At 40.6% G+C, this 21691-nt stretch overlaps 2 protein-coding genes across 9 annotated transcripts; one reads left to right on the top strand and one right to left on the bottom strand.

Moving 5' to 3' along the window:
* Positions 1-1568: 1568 nt before the first annotated feature.
* On the top strand, positions 1569-10715 carry tmem268 (transmembrane protein 268). Of its 8 annotated transcripts, none has more exons than XM_079484385.1 (11): positions 1619-1894; positions 1987-2010; positions 2333-2414; positions 3207-3342; positions 3596-3690; positions 4050-4157; positions 4378-4536; positions 4649-4759; positions 6793-6882; positions 9827-10021; positions 10416-10715. In XM_079484385.1, the coding sequence occupies exons 4-11, from the start codon at positions 3231-3233 to the stop codon at positions 10578-10580; spliced, it is 1035 nt and encodes a 344-aa protein (XP_079340511.1). In that variant the 5' UTR covers positions 1619-1894; positions 1987-2010; positions 2333-2414; positions 3207-3230; the 3' UTR covers positions 10581-10715. The 8 variants fall into 8 exon arrangements, with proteins under 8 accessions (XP_079340514.1, XP_079340512.1, XP_079340510.1 ...); XM_079484387.1 differs by having other exon boundaries at positions 1832-1894; positions 3210-3342; XM_079484386.1 differs by lacking the exon at positions 1987-2010 and having other exon boundaries at positions 1598-1894; positions 3210-3342.
* Positions 10716-13730: 3015 nt separating this feature from the next.
* On the bottom strand, positions 13731-21524 carry prrt1 (proline-rich transmembrane protein 1). Its single transcript, XM_079484283.1, has 4 exons — positions 21282-21524; positions 18733-19091; positions 18434-18625; positions 13731-17189 (listed from the first exon to the last, which is right to left on the bottom strand). Exons 1-4 carry the CDS (start codon positions 21298-21300, stop codon positions 17013-17015), a joined length of 747 nt encoding a protein of 248 aa, XP_079340409.1. The 5' UTR covers positions 21301-21524; the 3' UTR covers positions 13731-17012.
* Between the last annotated feature and the right edge of the window lie 167 nt (positions 21525-21691).

Raw genomic sequence — 21691 nt, 5'->3', positions numbered from 1 at the left:
AAAGGATGTAGACATATTTATTTGTATACAAAAACAAATGAGGTTCTTTCTGAATTTGAAGGGAAATTATAAGCTCACTTTAAAAAAACAATTATAATGTTTTTTTATTTGTAAGAAATATTTTACAAAATATTGTACGAATCAAACTACAGTCAGGTTGTTTTGATAAAGTAATAATAACTCAAAATGCAGCTAACTTGCATTATAAAGCACAATAAAAACAATACAACTATGACTTTTGAACATTTTTTAAATATTATATGTTTTGGCAAATAAACTTTCATTTCAAAACACAAATTGAAAATGTGAACGTTTTAGAGAACGTAAACTTGCTTTTTTTATTTTAATTTTCACTGCCACAATCTGCCATTTATAAAAACAAATTGTTCCGAGAACACATAATAATCTTTTGGTTAAATCCGCCTTTATCATTGCTGAACCTTGCAGAAATGTATCTCAGTGTAATTTCATTGTCGAGTCAAGTCAACTTTATTTACATTGTGCTTTTTACAACTTTCATTGTTACAAAGCAGTTGTACATGAAACATGTTGCCTTTAAGCCCAACAGTAAAGTTATATAAGTTAAAACAACCACACCCCACACACACCTTACACACGCACACGCACACACATACACTTTACACACGCACACACACCACTCACACACGCACACCACACACACAAACACACACACACACATACACACACACCACACCACACACACACACAACACACACACCTTACACACGCACACGCACACCACACACACAAACACACACACACACATACACACACACCACACCACACACACACACCCCACACACACCTTACACACGCACACGCACACACATACACTTTACACACGCACACACACCACTCACACACGCACACCACACACACAAACACACACACACACATACACACACACCACACCACACACACACACAACACACACCTTACACACGCACACACATACACTTTTCACAAATGCACACCACACACACACCTTACACACGCACACACATACACTTTACACATGCACACACACACACACACACACACACACCTTACACACGCACCACTCACACACACACAGGGCAAATACTCCAATAAATAAAACATTTTGTCTCTTTGTTTATACCAGGGATATAACAGAACTATTAGAATATTGAAATTTTAGGTTGTAAAGGTTGTAAATACGTTTACAAACAAAATACCGAACCATTGGTAGAGAACACAAGAGTTATTGGTCTTTCAGTCAACAATATTTTCTGTTTACTGTGAAACATGTAATATAGCCTTCAAAATGATTCATAAACAGCATTTCTCTGTTTGTCTGGCTATTTGTGGATAACCCAATGACTAGCACATGGACAACAAAATGTGTTTTACATTCCCCTTGCGCTTACACACAAACTCAAGGATTTTTCACCATGGGGCTGTGAAATTGTGGGTACATTCCAGTAGTCATGTGTTCAGACTGAGCCGAGTCACACGCTGAGAGAGAAAAAAAGCACAGAACATAGAGAGAGGAAGGCAATAAGGGGGCGGGGCTAAAAGCTGTCATCACAGTACATGCACGTAAATAGGAAGGAGCACACTGCACAGAGAACGAAAGAGAGAGAGAGAGAGAGAGAGAGAGAGAGAGAGAGAGAGAGAGAGAGAGAGAGAGAGAGAGAGAGAGAGAGAGAGATGTTTGCGAGAAGAGGAAAGTGGTACAGAAAATAGGAAGAATGTTTAAACAAATAGTTGTGAAAAACAAAGCTGATGAATATTAAAACAGTGGGAGGGGCTTAACAGAAAGAAAAGTGAAGGTTGTTTCAACAGGCATGACTCGATGAAGAGATCAAAACGACACTTCAGTTCAACATCATGTGTTAGCAAACTAACACAGGTAAGTGTGAATCGATTCAGGAGGGGTTGGGTCTTGAGTCGGTCTTCATACAGCTTTCTAAAGCTCTGTGTTTCTTTGGCCATTGCTGACAGATTGGAAAGGAGTCAATGGTGCAGGTTTGTTGAAATTGCTGTAAAACTAGCGTGATCTTTGGGACTCAAGGGTCAAATATGATCAGTTCTCTGAAGCAGTATGACAATATAACACATGCAAACGTCGATTTATGTTGATGTACATTGTGTGCATTTACAGAAATATCCGTTTGATATCACAAGGACCAGACAGGCTTTGTTTGAGACTTTATACAGAGCATTGTGAAACTGCTTAAGAGATACTTACAGTAACTGTTGAGAAACTAACGTCTTCCTCACTGTAATGTATACGAATCTCTAAAACGAGAAGTTGTTTGCAAGCTTGCTGTTTCCTGTTCTTACGCAGATCTTGCATTGCTGCAAGCATCGAGTCCCCAACGAGAATCTGGGCCAAGGCCAAACCTCCTGTCTCCTTCTGAACCCTTCATGTGAGTTGTTATGTTTAGTGTCTGTTCTGTTCTGTTTTGAATGAACCTCAAATTTGTATTCATGGAATTACTGAATATGTTTATAAAACACGATGAATTTGGCATTTCTTGAACACTGTTTTGACCTTTTTAGACATCATTAGTTGTCATTCTGGCTTAAAGCATCATTATGGCTTATGCACGGGGTAGTATGTACATAATAGTAAAATAATAACACCATCTTGCAGCTTTTAGTAGAGTTATTCTGGTATATGTAAACTATGCAGTGACAATCATAATATATGATTTAATGTAGAAATGATGAATTGAGCATTTATTAAGTATGAAAATAACACTACTAAGCACTTTATAAATAAATGATCAAGATGTATTTAGAGCTGTTTTTATAAACCGCTTACTAATGTCTAGTAAGATAGGGACAATGCTTTATAAAAGTTAACCAATATAATTAAAATATCATTTTTTATTCTTTTTTAAACTATTGCTTCATCACTTCAGTCATTTAGTGTCGCTCCGCATCACCGGGATTTTTCACCGGAACTACACGATAGCTATGTATTTACCAATGTGAAAATAATGTCAAAAAAGTATGTTAAATACTAAACTAAATAGTTATTTATAGGCATTCTAGCAACTGCAGAGCAGCAAGCACAATTATAGCATCTTAGCAACCGCATAGCAACCGCCCACATTTTAAGTGTTGATCAAAGGCATATTGTGTTCTTCATATGCATCTTATTCTCTTTGTGTTTACTCATATCGTGTGTGTGTGCGCGCGTGTGTGTTTTCTAGCAGGTTCTGACAACGTCTGTCTCCATGGAGGGGAGGGAGGGGCAGTGTAATGGAGAGGAAAGAGTTGATGTCGAATCCCCCACAGGACATTCAGCCACAGCAGATGAAATTAGCATAGCACCCACATGGACGAACGGTACATCTTTCAACAAACCATCAAATCCCCAGGAATCAAACACGCACAATGCCACTGTTATTACACCGTTATTATACTCATATAGTTCAAAACCTGTGCATGACTCTAAAACACAACATTTTTCATTTTGAAAAATGTTATACAATATGAATCGATACGAATGCAAATAAAACATTAAAAAAAGTAATAATATAACCAGGGGCGTGCATCCGATGAAACCGTCTATACAATAGTTCTGATCTTTTACCTCCAGGTCAATGTGTGGCATTTCTGTCCACGTCCTCTGTGTTCATTCCAACATTTCACTTGGCAGACTGCAGGACTCTGTTGGAGACAAAGGGCTTCCAGGCTAGTAACATACATAAACGTCACTCACTTTACACATTATTACAATATAAACGTAATATATGTAAACATTATTTTTCACTTTTCTTCATGAGGATACACTGTATTTACTACGGATTAGTTCAGCTTCAAATGACAGTTATCATAATGGATGTCACGTCAAACAACACAAACCGGTAAAAAAACGGATAAAGTACTGGCAGAAAATTCCCAGTATATTTCCTTTATTTTACGGACATTTCCGTTAATGGAAAAAAGATGTTTCAGGAAGAATGCTCACATCAAGTGTTGAATGCCATTATGAATTGACATTAATGTGTGTGCCCAATAAGCGATTAACATTGGTTGTTGTACTGTTCCAGATCCCATTAGAGGATTTTGAGGGTCCACTTCATACAGCTCTGGACCACCCGTCCGTCAGAAGATATCTGCTTTTCAACTCATCCTGTTTTCATTGTGTCATGGCGGCGGTAAGAAAAATCACATTCTGCTCGCAATACTGACCAATTCCAAAATGTCTTATTTTCTTTATTAAACTGTACTTTCTTGAAACTCAAATAGTACATTTTGGTTTCACATGCATTACCAGCATGACTGAGTCACCTGTGATTTCTTAGAACAATAACAGTATTAAACAGCCAGGAAAACATTTCCAGAAATCAGGTTCTACTTGTTTTGTGTCAACTGCAGCTTTTATATCTGGTGGTGTGGTGTGCGCTGTTCTCGACCGTTCACATGTACCTCAAAGAAGAAATGACAGACCTCTTAGTGCTCTGTCTGTCTGTCAGCGTGGTCTCCATAATCCTCACCAGCACCATTATCCTCATCTTCCACTACAACAACAAAGAGGTGGGCTGTCACGTGACATCATCTGACATCATCATCTGAGGATGTCATTCGCAGTTCAAGCAATGAAACATTCATTTAAGGTCACTTCTTATATTGGGTTTTTGGGTTTTAGATAAACAGGAACACAGATGTACGGTTGGTGGCTGTAAATGAGCGGTTGGTTCGACACAGTCTGCTGTTGGGAGTAGCTGACTGGATGCAGAAATGCAGAGGAAAACTTAAAGTAATTTCCTCTTTTTCTTCTATATATAGATAACTTTATCTGTGGTGTAATTCATGTGGTGTATGCATTAGTTATAGTTCCGTTTTAGTTTTTCATTTTCTTTCTCTCTGATCTACAGTCTTTACATTGACTAAGAGAGTCGCGGTTTTGCCATCATGTCCATCATAGTTTGCATGTCTGCATCCTTAAAGGGATAGTTCACCCAAAAATGTTTTGTCATTTGTTCAACACAAAATATTTTGAGAAATGTCCCACATGTGGTTTTGTGTTCCTACAATTGAAGTCAAAGATCGGCCAGTGTTGTTTGGTTACCTACAAACTTCGAAATATTTTTTTTGTTGACTGATGATGACAAACTGGGTGATTTTTTTAGTACGAAAAGTAACCGCTTCTGAGAAAATCGTGCATCACATTTTCACACACAAAATACGCTGGTTTCAATAGATGTTTTTTTCTTTTAGTTCTTAAAGGAACCGTTCACCGAAAAATCTTCGGCCTTCATTTACTCACCCTTGAGTTGTTTTATGTGATGATGATGAACAAAGTGAAAGATATTTGGAAGAATGCTTATATCCAAACAGTTCTTGGCCACCATTGACATGTAATCTGGATTACGTTATCAGATTCCAAAAACCAAGTACTTGTAATTGGAGTAAACAGTTACATTTTTATGGATTACATGATTCAATATTATTCCCAGAATGGCAGTAAATTGTTGCATTCCAGTGATTCTCACCGGATTTATTCCTACATTTTATAATAAACATACCTAATGTGAATTATATTATGATTTAAAAGCGGCAGGGAATATTCAATACTAATTTCACCATCAAACTCCATCATAATGAAATCACGAGACCTTTTCATCTTGCGAGATCTTGTCACGCCCCAATAGACACCCTTTCATTTTAAGGAAACTAATGGGAAAACTATTCAGTGTTACTGTCAGTAAACACTAACAACAAGTTACATGAGTGTTCATATTTTGTCCCTACCGTACTTTAAAAAGATGTTGAGGCTCTTCGTTGCATCTGTCAAAATGATCCTGCTTCAATAAATGTGACATCAAATAAGATTTATATCAAAAGAAATGTAAATGTCATCCAAAAGTAGTCCGATTACATTTCCAAAAAAGTGTCATATAAGACATTACGTTACTATCTACAAATTTTGTTATGTAATCTGTAATATGTTACTGATGTGTTGTTTTTGTTTCAGTATTTCTGGAAGCCTGGTGGTCTAAATGAACTCCAAATTCACTGTTCAAAAAAACAGCCTTCAAAAAAATGAGGCAGCAGATTGTGAGAGTTATTTTCAGCAGACAACCCCAAAAATAGTTGAAGTGGAATATACAGGGCAGGGCGCTAACTTTTAAAACAATCCCTTGAAAACAACGTACACCAGACTACGGAGCGCATGAAGGGACAAACATCTCACGCGTTTTGTTTTTATCTGCGTATTGAGGAAAACTTTCGATATGTATGAAGTTGAGGCAGTTCTTCTGAAATATTCATTTTATCCCTAATAATATATAAACGTTTAAGTAAAATAGTTACATGCCAAAGTTAAAAAGGTCAATGTTCGTTTGGTTCCAAATATATTTCTCTGTGTTCATCGGAACAAAGACATTTATACAGATTTGGCACAACTTGAGGGTGACTGAACTTCTCTTTTAGGATGAACTGTTCATTTCGATGTATTGTACATCACTTCACTCTGTTTCATTAGAAACACTAGCCTTGAAGAAGGCAGCTCAATCCTAAAGCTTGACACCAACCCTCCCTTCCTGGATAAATTGGGGGGATATACTGTAAGAATAGAGTCAATTTGTGACTGATAGGTAAATGGCTGCTTATATGCTTGCATGACGACTAAAGAGACGGTCGGATATGCTCTTTTATCAGATAACTGAATAGCGGTGTTTCACATCCTCATTTGCAGTTTATCTTATCATTCAGAGCAGTAAAACTCGCTTTAAAGCTGTCTCTTCTTCATACTCATATACTTCAAGTTCTTGATGTGTTTTTCTCCAGCTCTTCTGTGTATACTGGGACCTGTCCCCGTGTCTGAGATCTCTGACTGAAGCTCTGGATGACATGAGTTTTGTCAGGGATCAAGTACAGGTTTGCTTTGTTGATTTATTCGAATGTTGATGTATCCTGTCAATAAGGACAAATGCTTTGCACTCTATTTACAGTACTGGCCAAATAAAAACCATTTCTTCCGCTTATCCGGGACCGGGTCGCGGGGGCAGCAGTCTAAGCAGAGATGCCCAGACATCCCTCACCCTAGACACTTCCTCCAGCTCTTCCGAGGGGACACCGAGGCGTTCCCAGGCCAGCCGGGAGACATAGTCCCACCAGCGTGTCCTAGGTCTTCCCCGGGGTCTCCTCCCGGTCGGACGGGCCCGGAACACCTTCCGAGGAAGGCGTCCAGTAGGCATCCGTAACAGATGCCCAAGCCACCTCAGCTGACCCCTCTCGATGTGGAGGAGCAGCGGCTCTACTCCGAGCTCCTCGCGGGTGACCGAGCTTCTCACCCTATCTCTAAGGGATCGCCCAGCCACCCTGCGGAGGAAGCTCATTTCAGCCGCCTGTATCCGGGATCTTGTCCTTTCGGTCATGACCCAAAGCTCATGACCATAGGTGAGAGTAGGAACGTAGATTGACCGGTAAATTGAGAGCTTCGCCTTGCGGCTCAGCTCTTTCTTCACCACGACGGACCGGTACATCGACCGCATTACTGCAGAAGCTGCACCGATCCGTCTGTCAATCTCCCGTTCCCTCCTCCCCTCACTCGTGAACAAGACCCCGAGATACTTAAACTCCTCCACTTGAGGAAGGAACTCTCCACCAACCTGAAGTGGGCAAGCCACCCTTTTCCGACTGAGGACCATGGCCTCGGATTTGGAGGTACTGATTTTCATTCCAGCCGCTTCACACTCTGCTGTAAACCGTCCCAGTGCATGCTGAAGGTCCTGGTTTGAAGGGGCCAACACGACGACATCATCCGCAAATAGCAGAGACGAGATCGTGTGGTCCCCAAACCTGACACCCTCCGGCCCTTGGCTGCGCCTAGAAATTCTGTCCATAAAAATTACGAACAGAACCGGTGACAAAGGGCAGCCCTGCCGGAGTCCGACATGCACTGGGAACAGGTCCGACTTACTGCCGGCAATGCGAACCAAGCTCCTGCTTCGGTCGTACAGGGACCTGACAGCCCTTAGCAAAGGACCACAGACCCCATACTCCCGAAGCACCCTCCACAGGATGCCGCGAGGGACACAGTCGAATGCTTTCTCCAAATCCACAAAACACATGTGGATTGGTTGAGCAAACTCCCATGCACGCTCCAGCACCCTGTAGAGGGTGTAGAGCTGGTCCAGCGTTCCACGGCCTGGACGAAAACCACACTGTTCCTCCTGAATCCGAGGTTCTACTATCGGCCGTATTCTCCTCTCCAGTACCCTGGCATAGACTTTCCCGGGAAGGCTGAGAAGTGTGATCCCCCTGTAGTTGGAACACACCCTCCGGTCCCCCTTCTTAAAAAGAGGGACCACCACCCCGGTCTGCCATCCCAGAGGCACTGTCCCCGACCGCCACGCGATGCCGCAGAGGCGTGTCAGCCAAGACAGCCCCACAACATCCAGAGACTTGAGGTACTCAGGGCGAATCTCATCCACCCCCGGTGCCCTGCCACTGAGGAGTTTCTTGACTACCTCAGTGACTTCGGCTTGGGTGATGGACGAGTCCACCTCTGAGCCCTCAGCCTCTGCTTCCTCAATGGAGGACGTGACGGTGGGATTGAGGAGATCCTCGAAGTACTCCTTCCACCGACCGACGACATCCCCAGTTGAGGTCAACAGCCTCCCACCTCCACTGTAAACAGCGTTGGTAGGGCACTGTTTCCCTCTCCTGAGGCGCCGGACGGTTTGCCAGAATCTCTTCGAGGCCAGTCGATAGTCCTTCTCCATGGCCTCACCAAACTCCTCCCAGGCCCGAGTTTTTGCCTCCACAACCACCCGGGCAGCAGTCCGCTTGGCCTGCCGGTACCTGTCAGCTGCCTCAGGAGTCCCACAAGCCAACCAGGCCCGATAAGACTCCTTCTTCAGCTTGACGGTTTCCCTTACTTCCGGTGTCCACCACCGGGTTCGGGGATTCCCGCCTCGACAGGCACCGGAGACCTTACGGCCACAGCTCCGAGTGGCCGCTTCGACAATGGAGGCGGAGAACATGGTCCACTCGGACTCAATGTCTCCAGCCTCCCTCGGGATCTGGTTGAAGCTCTGCCGGAGGTGGGAGTTAAAGATCTCTCTGACAGGAGACTCGGCAAGGCGTTCCCAGCAGACCCTTACAACTGATTTTTGGCCAAATAATGAAATTCAATTGTATAGTATACAGTATAGACGGTTACAAAGTAGCAACATAAACAAACGTTACTGCGCATGCATGCTTTTGTGGCCTCAGCGTAATTTCGCAAAGAAAAGACTCCCTGTAGATTATTTATGAAAACAAGCAAAAAAATTATAAGTAAATGACATTAGGTAGCAAGTTCAAATAATGTCTAGCCAGTATTATTTTGGGATACAAGTAGAGGAACCGTTACTTGGCTAAACTTAAAAGCGATAACACGACCCATGTACTAAATTGTTTATTTCATAAAATTGATGCACGATAAAATTCAACAAGTTGTTTGTTTAATACAGTTATTATACAAATTAAATATTAATATCAATCAATTCAAATATAAATTGTTATATTATCAGCCACTTGCCGGACCAGCCAGGCGTGTGCGTCCGATCGATAGCACAGAATTAAAAGAATTGTCCTTTTTTGACGAATTGACTAAAACTTTTCATTATTTGATCTTTATTGCATAGGGGAAACACAGAAAGAACTAATGAAACAGTTTTGGAATGGAGTAAATAATGAAAAAACTATCATTGTTCAATGAAGTATTTCTCTAAATAAAATGTTAAATTTAGTTCTTTCTTGCTCTGTTTTAAACTTCTTAAAGTAAAAGGAAATGATTACAACACCGTGACAAAGTTCCCATTTTACTCTGCAGAACAAACTCAAGAAAAGAATGTCTCACCTAGTTCTGGTGACCGAAGTCAAGACGCTGGAGGATGTGGAGGTCCCCGAGGAAGAGCGCCCCCTGCTTGTGGACAGAGGTGAACAAAGCGCATCGAAAAATCAAAGAGACGACTCTAAACTTACAAAAAACTTCAGTTTGATGCCTGACACCACCCTTTCACATCAGGTAAAAATCAACATTTAGATTTATTGGCCATTGTCCAGGCAGTCTGTGTGTAAGATCATCAAACCATAATTTGCTCAATCTTAAGGTTCATCTTTCCTTGTTCGTCCATTGATTTAAACTTGATGCGCATGTAAACCTTATTTTATTATCGCATTTTATTTGGAGTTATATGTAACTGAATACTCACTAGGAAGAGAATAATAATGAAGCATGAACTAGTCTTCCCAACACTATTTTACTAGTGCCACAAAGCCACAGTGTTTACATTTGTTTTATGCAAATGAACCCATAGATGCTATTTTGCAAGCTACTTATAATGGTTTCTGAACTTCATACTGAAACAAGTACTTTAATGTTTAAAAACACACATCAATCACTATTAACTGTATTTCAGGTGATTGCTCACCAGCTCCTGATGTCCTACAGTGCACTTTACATCCGACTGCTCGTGTCAAACAAGCTCCCTACACCTTCACAGCTGCCTTTGGGTGCGGGGAAAAATCATTCCACTTCCTCTCTGTGTCTTTGTGAGTATGTAGCGTTAAAAGTCCTGCAGTAGATTGAAGATGACAATCAAATGTACTACTCATGTGATTCTGTGGGACGCTGTCGGCTGTATTTGAATTACACACTGTTCTTGCTGCTCTTGAATTTCTTATGATTTGTTTAATAAAAATATATTTTTGTGTTCTGACTTTTATGTCATAAACTGTGTCCTAATCAAGTGTGACGCAAATCTCTTAAACATTAATGTAGGATCACACGTCTGCGTACCAGTTAAACTCTGCCGTACATTGTTGCATTATCAATGATTGATAAAGAATTGTGGGTTATCTCTAGCAACGGCGGATACACCTCATGTGGCCTCCGAATTCTTGTGAAAGTAGGTTACTTTAGAAGGGTGCGTATGAAGTTTCCTACCTGCTTTTACGAAACGAGACAGACTCGATGATGTAGTGTGCTCAAATGAGACCTCCGGAGAACATTGCCTTCGGAAACGAGACACAGCTACAGGCCGTTTCTCAATTCCAAGAACGGACTGGTGTTCTTGTGGAGACCGGTCTTGTGAGGCAGCCTCGGAAGAACGAATTTGGATGGACGCAACGCAGTGACTTCTGGGACTTCAAGCGGGTTCCGTATGCGGCCAAGACTGCATTCGATGCATCCTTAACATATCAGGGTACTTCCATGAGTTCTCTGTTCTTGAGTATTTGAACCAGACTTTTACGTTTTTTGATGACGTAGAGCGAGAACACAAGGACACAAGACCGCTGAAGACCGCATATTGAGAAACAGCCATTCTTTCAGGAAATGCCAATGGGCATAGTCTACCTTTTCAGGTATTTTCCTGATTCCTAACACAGCCAATTCTATTAGCTGTAACTGTTTGGGATGTAGGAATGTCATAAAAACAAATACACATCTTACAATACAAATGTATTGTGGTTGTCAAAACAAACTTCTTCTTTGAATTGATTGGTCACTGCTTGGCTTTGTAAACAATAACTCCCGCCTCCTTTCATTTGTTTGGCCACCTCACTTATTTTGATATTGCAATGTTGTATTTAGTCAGTTATTTCACAAATTTTGACACACACGAAAGAAAAAATACTGGGTACGGTCCTACGAGAGAAAAAGTATGTGTAGTGAATATATCACAAAATATGTGGTTTTATGTTCTCTTGGGGGCCCCTTAGTGGTGGCTGGGCCCTAAGCAGCTGCTTTGTTCGCTTATAGGGGCTGCCGGATCTGATTAGTGGGAATCGCGATATGTAAAGTCCCATCCCGCTGTCTGTGTGAACGTCCATTAACCGGCTGCGATCACATCAAGAAATTTGCTGGTTGGTTTTTAATTCTGTCTGTCGCATCACACCGAGAGGGGAATCACTCATAATGAAATGTATCAAGTGATCGTGGTTTATTCTCTAGCGCCATTTTTTAGTCCCAACAGATATTAAGATGCGTCTCCTTGGACGACTTGTGTTGAGATTTTGAGCTGAAAGTAGCATAAAATTTCAAATTAAACCACAAATGCAGTTTGCAAACCACGGCTCTGCGCTAAAGTGCTCTCATTGGTCCTAACAACTGATTCACTTAATCAATACATGTGTGGCTGTAATTTAGCAGCATTTTTGCTTTTGATGAGGCGTCTATTGTCGTAGCACGAAGCGGCGGTTTTACGTAAGTGTCTGACGAGGGCAGAACACAGAATCACTGCACCAGAGATTGCAAATGACAGGGTGGGAATCAACCGGCGAATCACTGAATCTACACCGCCCTGAACTGGCTGAGCAGCTCGGAATAGTAAAGCGCTGTTCCAAACACCGGGTGTGTAATGCTAACCGAGGCAGTGCAGAACAGCTGACCAGTGAGGGATGTGTACATCATGTAGCTAAGCAACAGAGGTCGTTAATCAGACGTGATGGAGCCGGGGAGGAGATTGGTGGGCGAGTACACAGGCACAACATGGGTGACACAGACTCACGTTGTGAGCCCGGAAGTGAGGGTCAGAGCAGGAAAGACAAGCCGTGTGATGGAGGACGGCAGGCCTGCAGCGTGACGCCCGGTTCAGCTATTACCGAAACGACGGGTCACATTGGGAGGCTAAATGACCATCTGTGATCCAACCGACTTAGTCTGGCACACTTCCTTCTTTCAGCTCCATGTCTTTTTTTTCTCCAAGAGAGTGAATTTTAGGAATAATGTTTTATTTTGGGTCATATTTGATCTAAAAAGCAAAATTTTTAATACATTTATTTGGTGAAAAAAATATGATACTTTGGGATAATTTTAGGACTGTGACATGACGTGATGGTTTTTATGCCCTTCTCATTAAAAGCCAGAATTATTGTGACAAAAATAATATCAAAAAGCATATAATGTCGTATTTGTGATTTTATGCTGAAAATGAAAACAGAACATGTCTTCTGTAAGATTCACTCTTTAATTCTATATCAGAATATGAGATACATAACTTTTGTAATCTCTCTCTCTCTTGCACCTTCCCTTCCTCCCTATTCTATTCTATTCCATTCTATTATCCTTTTAAGCGATTAATCACATCCAGAAATAAAGTTTGTGTTTACATAATATATGTCTTTGTACTGTGTTCATATTAATGATGCATTCATAAACACATACATGCATAGATTTAAGAAAAATCTGAAAAATATAAAATGAATAAACATTTATATAGAAATTTATTGATTGGTAAATATAAATAGATACATGCAAATATTTTCTAAATAAGTAAGCGTGTATGTGTTTATAAATACAAAATAAATATGCACAGTAGACATATATTATGTAAACACAAACTTTTATTCTGGATGCGATAAATCGTTTCACAGCCCTGTTCTATTCTATTTCCTGTGCTGTTAGGGACAGCCATGATGATGCACGTTGAGCAGCTATCTTCCCTCTCACCGTGTGAGAATCACATTAAACTTGATCCACAGAGCGACAGATGCCCCCACAAATTGAGATAAAACTGCAGCTCTGGGCATTTACTGTCCATCGCACAATGGAAGATATATGCAGATAGGAGGGTTTTAGCAAGCACTGGCGTCCTCCTGAAGTTTATCTGATGTGAGAGATATGCCGAGTCGATTCAGAGATGGAGAGAAATAAAACAGGGCAACTATAAATAGCACCTCTGAGACAAAGGGAAATGTCAAGCGCGCGAGAGAAAACAACACAATAGATTCTTGCACGACCAGGTATTCCTCTTTAATTCAAATCACTAAAGTCATAAACATCATATCCATGTTTGGTCTCTAGAAGAAGCACACAAACACAGGGGAAACTGCTTGAAATAAATCGCAAGCTCAGAGAAACCGTGTGCAGAAATTATATCAAGACATCTGTGGCCATGTTTCAATGGAGCAATAGCTTTATATCACAATGGTGTGAAAAAGTATATTGCTGGGCTGCTTATAAACATTGACTGTAGAGAGTTCACAAAACCTTAATATACCCAAAATAATTTTAGCGGTTTGTCTTATTAACAGACATGAACAGGATTTCTATATGCTCTCTCAAATAGTTTGAAGATAGAAAACAAGGGCATTGTTTTTGGACAAAGCCCATATAAAGACAATCATGTGCAATCGCACCTTTGACAGCTATAAACAATATATCAGGAGTCATTCAACAAACACATCAGTGAAACACTGTGATTCATTGATCAAAAATAGATTATAAATTGATCGGAGAGCAGGAGAAAAAAGATATGACGCTGTTCAAATTATATAAGCAAAATAAATACTTAGAATTCAATGACATGGCGGAAAAGGGAAAGGTGTGAATGAATAGATACACATAGATTTCTCCCGTCTTTCCAAATAATCTCAAGGACACATTCACCTAATAAAAGAAATGATACACACTTTACTCTCAGCATAACTGCCGAGCCAGAAATATAGACGTTGGGCAATACCCTTAAGAAAGGAAGAGTCTTTGTTATACCAAACACATGCTCTGTAAAAAAACGTAATTTTACATTTTATATCATATTCTAATATTTAAAATACGGTCAAAAGTGTAAAATTACAGAAAAGACCGCAATTTTACAAGAAAACGGGGGATACATCATTTTACAGGGAAAACTGTAATTTTACTGTTTATTTCTGGCGCCCCAGCTGCCATTTTTTTGCAGTGTACAGTTTGGTTTCTTCCTTGGAACACAATTTGGAAATGTCCTGGCTCATTTTTCCATATAATGGAAGTGGATGGGACTAGAGCACTTGAGCTCCAAAATTGACACAAACGCACGATAAGAGTAGTCCAATAGTTCAAAAGCCATCAAAATATGTCTTGGGACGCTTTACGATCAAATCTGTGCTTACGTACGTTTGAGAAAGGGGAAGATTTTATGCAGTTTCAATCTGTTCCTCAAATAAATCTGTCTTCAAAAGGTTAGTAATATGTAAGTCACTTTTATGGTTATTTTTGGCTACTTTATAGCTATGTGCGTCTTTTATGGTTATTTTTGGAGTCTGACAGTCCCAGTCCCCATTCCATGGAAAACACCTGCAAAACAAGTCTCCTGTTGTGTTTCACAGAAGAAAATCGTGTTCGACGTGTATTCATTTAGCAGGTGCCTTTATCAAGCATTTAACAATGTAGGTTTACAAGGACAAAAGATTCTTTTTGTTGAGGGGTTAGAGATTGAAAATTGAATTCTCACAGATCAGAGTCTGTAAAGATGAATTCATCCTCATAAAAGATGAATTTACATGCTTGAGTCTTGAAATAAATACGTAAAATAATGCATGTATGTTTTGGTATAATCTATACCGCTGGTCTCTAAATGAACCAAAACTGCATTAAGTGCATTCACCTGAAAAAAAACTACAGCTAACAGACAGCAGCATGTGTAGAGTTTCAATGAGGTCAGAACCTGAAGCAATTTATGCTCTCATCTACAATAAAGTGAGACACATAAGCTACTTGCTCACTGAGTGTAAAAGCATTCATCTGTTATGACGGACTGTTATCCATGTCAAAGATAACCAAATATTTGAGCACAACAATTAGACCTATGATTACATATCTCAATAAATATAGACATTTAATACACAAATGAATAATTCAGTGATTAAACAATAAATAATACAATATTTTACACCACCGTAACGTCATGACTTCCTTCAATCAAAGGTCATAATGAATGAACTGACCCTACAATACAGTACATTCTTTCGGCATCTCTGAATCAGTTCTTCTGTTCTGATTTAATACAGAAAATATGAAAACACTTCGGCCTGAAACATCCTCTACACAGGGGTTTTAGTCACGCAAGCTCGGTTTTACATGCAGCTGCATTGAAAAAAACAAAACAGAGTTGAAGTTCCACAATTTTCCACAAGGGGCGTCTCAACAGGAATGACCAAAAACAGGTCAACTCTTTCGTGATAGAGCAAAAGAATCCTGCTGAGAAAGTTAGAGTTAGTTAAACCTGACATGTTTTATTTAACTAACCAACAGGTGATGCTGTTAATATTTGTACAACAAATCTTCAATTTTAATACAAAATCCTTAAAGGGATAGTTCACCCATTGACTTGCAAGGGTTTTGTGTCTGTACAATAGAAGTGAACGGGTACCGTCGTTGTTCTTTTACTATCATTCTTCAAAATATCTTCTTTTGTGTTCTGCACAAGAAAGAAAGTCATACAGGTTTGAAAGTATTTTCGGGTGAACTTTCCCTTTAAGGTAAATTCTCCACTTGTGTGTAGAGTATGTTTCTGGCCTCAGGTGTCAGAAATAAAACCGACGAGCGAATAATACTAATATACACGCTTTCCAAATATGAGATAATAGATCCTTAGGAAAACGCAACAAGAACGCTTATATCACCCAAAGCGTAAAAACCATGTTATGCATTTAAGCTGATGTAATGTACTTATCTATTTCATTTGAATACATTATCATTATGCATTATTTTCAATACTAGAAAGCAATACAAAGCAAATAACTTATCCACACTGTCAGTGACCAAATTTGGCAAACCTGCAAAACAACAATTTATCATTTCTGTTGTACAAGTTAAATGGCACAAATAATAGACTGAATGTCCTGAACATCAAGAAACATTATTAATACCAAAATAATCAGTACTATCATTGTTATCAAGCACTGTAACACTCCGTTTTTGGCAATTTTTTAGAGCAAAACAATAACACACCTGACCTGACTTTAATACACTAGAAGCTATTAATCTAATACAGGCTTTTGTTTAGGATAAAGGAGGAATGTTCAGGTAGATCTGGTGAGTGTATGTGCACGTTCACAGTACAGAAATGGCTCAGATTTACAGTACCATCCATCTGTAACTGTAACACGGACAATGGCTGTAATATTAACTGACTGAAGATAAGGGGATGTGGTGGCTTGAGCCCTCAGATCTGTGCTGTGTGACAGAATGAGCAGAAAACCAGAAATGATGATCGGGGGCAGGAAGGGGTGCACGTGGGTTCCTGCGAGCGGCTCTAGGGCTCCCAGTCTTCATCGTGGTGCTGGGAGGCGATGATGACCACAACGGTGAGGATGGTGCAGAGCACGATGGAGGCGATGCCCACCGCCAGACTGATGAAGGAGAAGTTACGAGCCTCGCGCGAGGCGATCTCTGCCGTCACCATGTCGCCCCGAGCAACAGCAGTACGCACCTACACAAGTACAAACATTGCTTTTCTCAGAAAGACACGTCTCGCTTGGAACATGAAGGATTCGCTTAAAAGCGCTCCGATCAACTAATTTTCTTTTCATTCATTAAAAACAAGGTGTGTCATGTTTACAAGCATTCGTTTCAAAACGTTTACTGACATTTTAACACAATTTGGATTTATTTTCTCATTACCGTAACCATTTAAAACTGTCAATCCCATAGCATGTTTTGCATAAATGATACGTCATTATGCCTAAGCATGTTTTTATTACTCATACATAAAACCTTTAATAGAAAATCCAACATGTCACATTTTTTTAAATGCCTTAAACTACCTTTATAGATAGTGAGGACAAAAAACAGCATGACAAGAGAATGTTCAGTTTTCAACTAGAAAAATATAAAGTAATCTGTTAACCTGGAAGCTGTTCGAAAGCTGTCTTTTTCCCCTATTTTTATAATCCATGAATATTCTATAAAAAAATTGCCATTTAAGAAGTAAATCTAGTTGAACATCCAATCGTTTCAGAACGTTTTAATTTCAACATCTGAATCACCTTCCGGCCATGTTACAGTGATGAGAGCTTTCGCAGAAAAAGCAATAACACACACTCATAATTCATTCCTATGTTAAAATGATGCTTTCTGCAAGGTAGAGATCGCAATGTTCATTATGATGGTATTTTATGTAAAACAATGATGTGTTTTATAGGCTCATTAAAATCTTTACTGCCGTGACGTTTCAGTGGTTTCGTGAGAATGATCCAGACGTTTCATCTAATGCCAGGTCTGAAATATTGTACTACGATGATGTTTTGAATGTTTATGAAACTAGTGTGCATTCTCAGCACAAAGCAAATAAAGCTATTATGAAAGCCTTATGAACAAAAGCATTATGAAAGCATCCTACATGACTCCTTCACTATATTGCAGATTTTCTGAATCACATATTCAGCTTTGTATAATAGACAGATCGACATAGGAGTCAGAAAACCCCATGACCTCATGACAGAAACCCACATGAGTAGTCTGGACTATTTCTGTGAAACAGCTCGAGTCTCCATTCACGTCCATTATATGAGATCGATAATGGAATTTATGAACTGCTAACCTTAAAGTCACATTCGCCTCAATGTTTCATATCATCTAGTTGGATCTGACTGAGGTGTAAATAGTGCACAGCGTGACACTGAATTACATTCACAGGATTTGCATGAAATGAACGCTGTGTCTGGACTCGCTCACCTGCACGGCTTTGATGATGGCGATTATTCCTGTGGGCCAGAAGCAGCAGACAGTGGTGAGGACTGCGATGGGCAGGTAGTCGTGAGGCGGGCGACGAGGCTCCATCAGAGCGATGCCATTTGGCATGTGCATGGCCATCTGGCCAGGAGCAACACCTGGATGCGGGGCACCGTTGGGCATGTACGGCTGCCCCTGATTAAAGGAAGCACATTAAAAGATGACAACCATCTGTCCGATTCTGTATATTACATCCTTATTATCATAACATCTCACACGCCCCATCAGATAACCTCACTCACCCCTGTTCCTATAGGATAAACGGGCACATAGGCCGTGCAGGGCTGCAGCTGGAGGGGGTATCCCGGATGTAGATATCCCACTGGAGGATGAGGGACGGTGCCTCCCGGTCCGTGGGTCTGCACTGTGTAGCCGTTCGGAGCTCCCTGAGGCCCGAGGGTGCCGCAGTGGAACTGGGTCTCCTGGAGGTACCCGTCTGATCCAGGAGGAGGTGGTGGAGGGGGGTAATTAGGCTGTGGGGTACAGCCAGGTGGAGGAGGATGCTGGGCCATGTTCTGGTCCTGAGAGGGCAGGTAGGGAGGTGGGGCCATCTGTGCCATTGGCTGAGACATGGACTGCCGCCCCTGTGCCTCCTCCAATCCTGAGTCACGAGAGATAGAGAGTCACACAAATAAAGAGTAATGAGGTGTTGGTTCTTTGCTCACTGGGAGATTGCAGACATTTGGTTTAGAGTCATGGTTTTGTGCTTTTACACTTAAAACTGTCATCTAAAGACCCTTCTCTGTTTTTGTACTCAGTTAGTAATGCCGATGTAAAAATGACATTTTAGGGTATATTAAAACAATGCTTTATAAACAACAAAAAGGCATAAAGAAAGAGCTCGCAGGAAAAGACAGACAGGAAAGACAGGTTGAAATTTGCACAGGATGGCCCAGGTATTTTTGATGTGCGTCCATCTTTTTAAAATGGACTGAATGTGACATAGTCATCAATTTATCTCATCTTTCTATTAGGAAACCGAGTACAATTATTTTGATGGTAATTCTTAATATACATCATCAAAACTTTGATACACATACTTGCTTTGTAGCACTGAAAATAACAGTCGGATTAGAAACCTACAGACAATATGATTATTTAGTCTTGTCAATGATAAGCACAACGTATTCTAAGCATTTCATAATTGATATTCCTCCCGTGTTGAGCATTTTTCATAGTTTTCCTGTTTTTTATGTGTTATAGTATGCACAAACTGACATGGTTGCCAGATCTGCCTAGCAAAACAAGCCCAATGATACTAAAGCTTCCAGTTACTGCTTTGCGTTACAATCAATTTCTTTTTTAAATATACTCTGTCTACAGTGTATAAATTTACCTTAAGAATGCCATGACAAATGACAAGTGTAATCTATATCCTTCTTTAATCCACAGACCCCAAAAAGGTTGCCAAATTCCACAGGATTTCCCATTTCCCTTTTTCGCGTTTCATTCCACACCCGCCCACTCCGGTGACTTTTTTTAACTCCCCGTTTTCTCACAGGCCACCCTTTGCTCGCTCCCAGCGGCAATGCAGAAATTGACTCCCACGTGCACCGTGTTGAAGACCTCGAATGTGTAGTGAGCTTGGTACACAAACACCAACTGCCGCTTCAAGTTTCTGCATCTTGCATTTTTGTAGAGCATCACATACGCAACACCAAGGTCATGGGTCGATCCCAGAGAAAACACACACGCACACACACACACACACACTGATAGAAACATGCATAGTGATGCATTGTAAGTCACTACGAAGAAAAGTCAAATGCATAAGTCACTGACAAAATGATGAAGACCTCTTATATAATAAACCCCTCCTTTAATTTGTATAATTTACACAATGTGTTACAAATGTAATGAGATTATATCACCAGCTCGCGTCAAAGGAAATAATTCAGTTCTGTGCATGTCTCTATGTGGTAGAGATGCTACAAGGGACTAAATCATTATTTAATCCTCTACACTGTCTTCTCACTTATCCGGGATGAGATCGGGGATGTCAGAATTGCTGAATACGTAAAATTACATGAATGAGAAAGTAAGATAAAAGCAAACAGGGTATATTCACTCCTGCGTGACAAACTCATTTCTAACATATGTATATACCGTCAACAATCCGAATGAGTATTCCTTTCAGTTAAACATCAATGTTATATGAAACATTGAAAGAAGATGAACCACAAACGTAGGTTACTGCCATTCATGATTTGAATGGGTTGACAAGGAGGTTAGACGGAACACTTAAAACTATCAAATGAGAATATTGAGTATAATAATAAACAGTGGTAATATGAAGTAATATGAAGTCATCTGGAGTCCTCCATCTCACACTGTGCTGAATCCCAGATCCGTGGCACCAGAAGCAGGGCCCTACAGTCATAAGTATTTGTGATATTAAAACGACACCCCGCGTAAAGATGCTACTCCATATACTGTATGCAGTCAAGTACGAGACGAACAAAGGACACTGCGGGTGTCTTACAAATCCGAGCGTGTTGCCCGCCCAGACTGCATTTATAAGGGTTTAATGCACACAACTGCAGCGGCATAGACTGTATAAAACAGCGCAGGAGGCGCATATGATGCAGACGGCTGCGCGCGCCCACGGTCATTACGCGCACACGATGTGGGCAGCTGGCTTGAATTTAGCGCACGCCGCAGTTTGACACATCAAAACTAGGACAGATGTGGAAAATGAAACCCAAACGTTATATTAGTTTACGACTATGCGTGAAGTCATTTTAATCAAAGACGGTCATTGAATAAGCTGAGTTATAAATGTAACACTTACCGTGTTTTTCCGACGACATCGTGTTTATTTATCCGTTTTGACGATGTTCCTCCGGTAATGCGGAGAATATCCAGTGCGTCCGTCTTTGTGTCAATTGACAGACGATGGCGATGGTTTTCAAGGCTAATGATAACGCATCTTCTTGTAAAACCCTCGCGTGTTTTGTATAAAGGAGATGTTATTTGCGTGTAGATCCACCGGATGTAGTTTAGTGTTCGTCCACGGTTTGCCTGCAGCATCCACGGCAGCGGCAGACACAGGTTTCAGCGAACGCGTCGAGTTGCGCTGAATTAAACAGACTGTCTTAAAGAGACAGCGAAAGCACACCAGTCACATTCAAAATGTTTCTGTAATGCATTACAAATATCATAGATCGTAATTTAATACACAAAATACACCAGCAGCTCTCA

The sequence above is a fragment of the Barbatula barbatula genome (genome assembly GCF_947034865.1).
Source record: "Barbatula barbatula genome assembly, chromosome: 21".
Taxonomy (NCBI): domain Eukaryota; kingdom Metazoa; phylum Chordata; class Actinopteri; order Cypriniformes; family Nemacheilidae; genus Barbatula; species Barbatula barbatula.
This window is presented reverse-complemented; position numbering and strand designations above follow the sequence as displayed.

Coding starts and splice junctions, on each gene's coding strand:
- tmem268 (XM_079484386.1), top strand. CDS start 3,231: ATGGAGGGGAGGGAGGGGCAGTGTAATGGAGAGGAAAGAGTTGATGTC. Junction 4,537..4,648: donor TCCACTACAACAACAAAGAG/GTGGGCTGTCAC, acceptor TTTGGGTTTTAG/ATAAACAGGAACACAGATGT. Junction 4,760..6,792: donor AATGCAGAGGAAAACTTAAA/GTAATTTCCTCT, acceptor GTTTTTCTCCAG/CTCTTCTGTGTATACTGGGA.
- prrt1 (XM_079484283.1), bottom strand. Junction 18,626..18,732: donor TTTATCCTATAGGAACAGGG/GTGAGTGAGGTT, acceptor TCCTTTAATCAG/GGGCAGCCGTACATGCCCAA. Junction 17,190..18,433: donor CCATCATCAAAGCCGTGCAG/GTGAGCGAGTCC, acceptor GTACTTGTGTAG/GTGCGTACTGCTGTTGCTCG.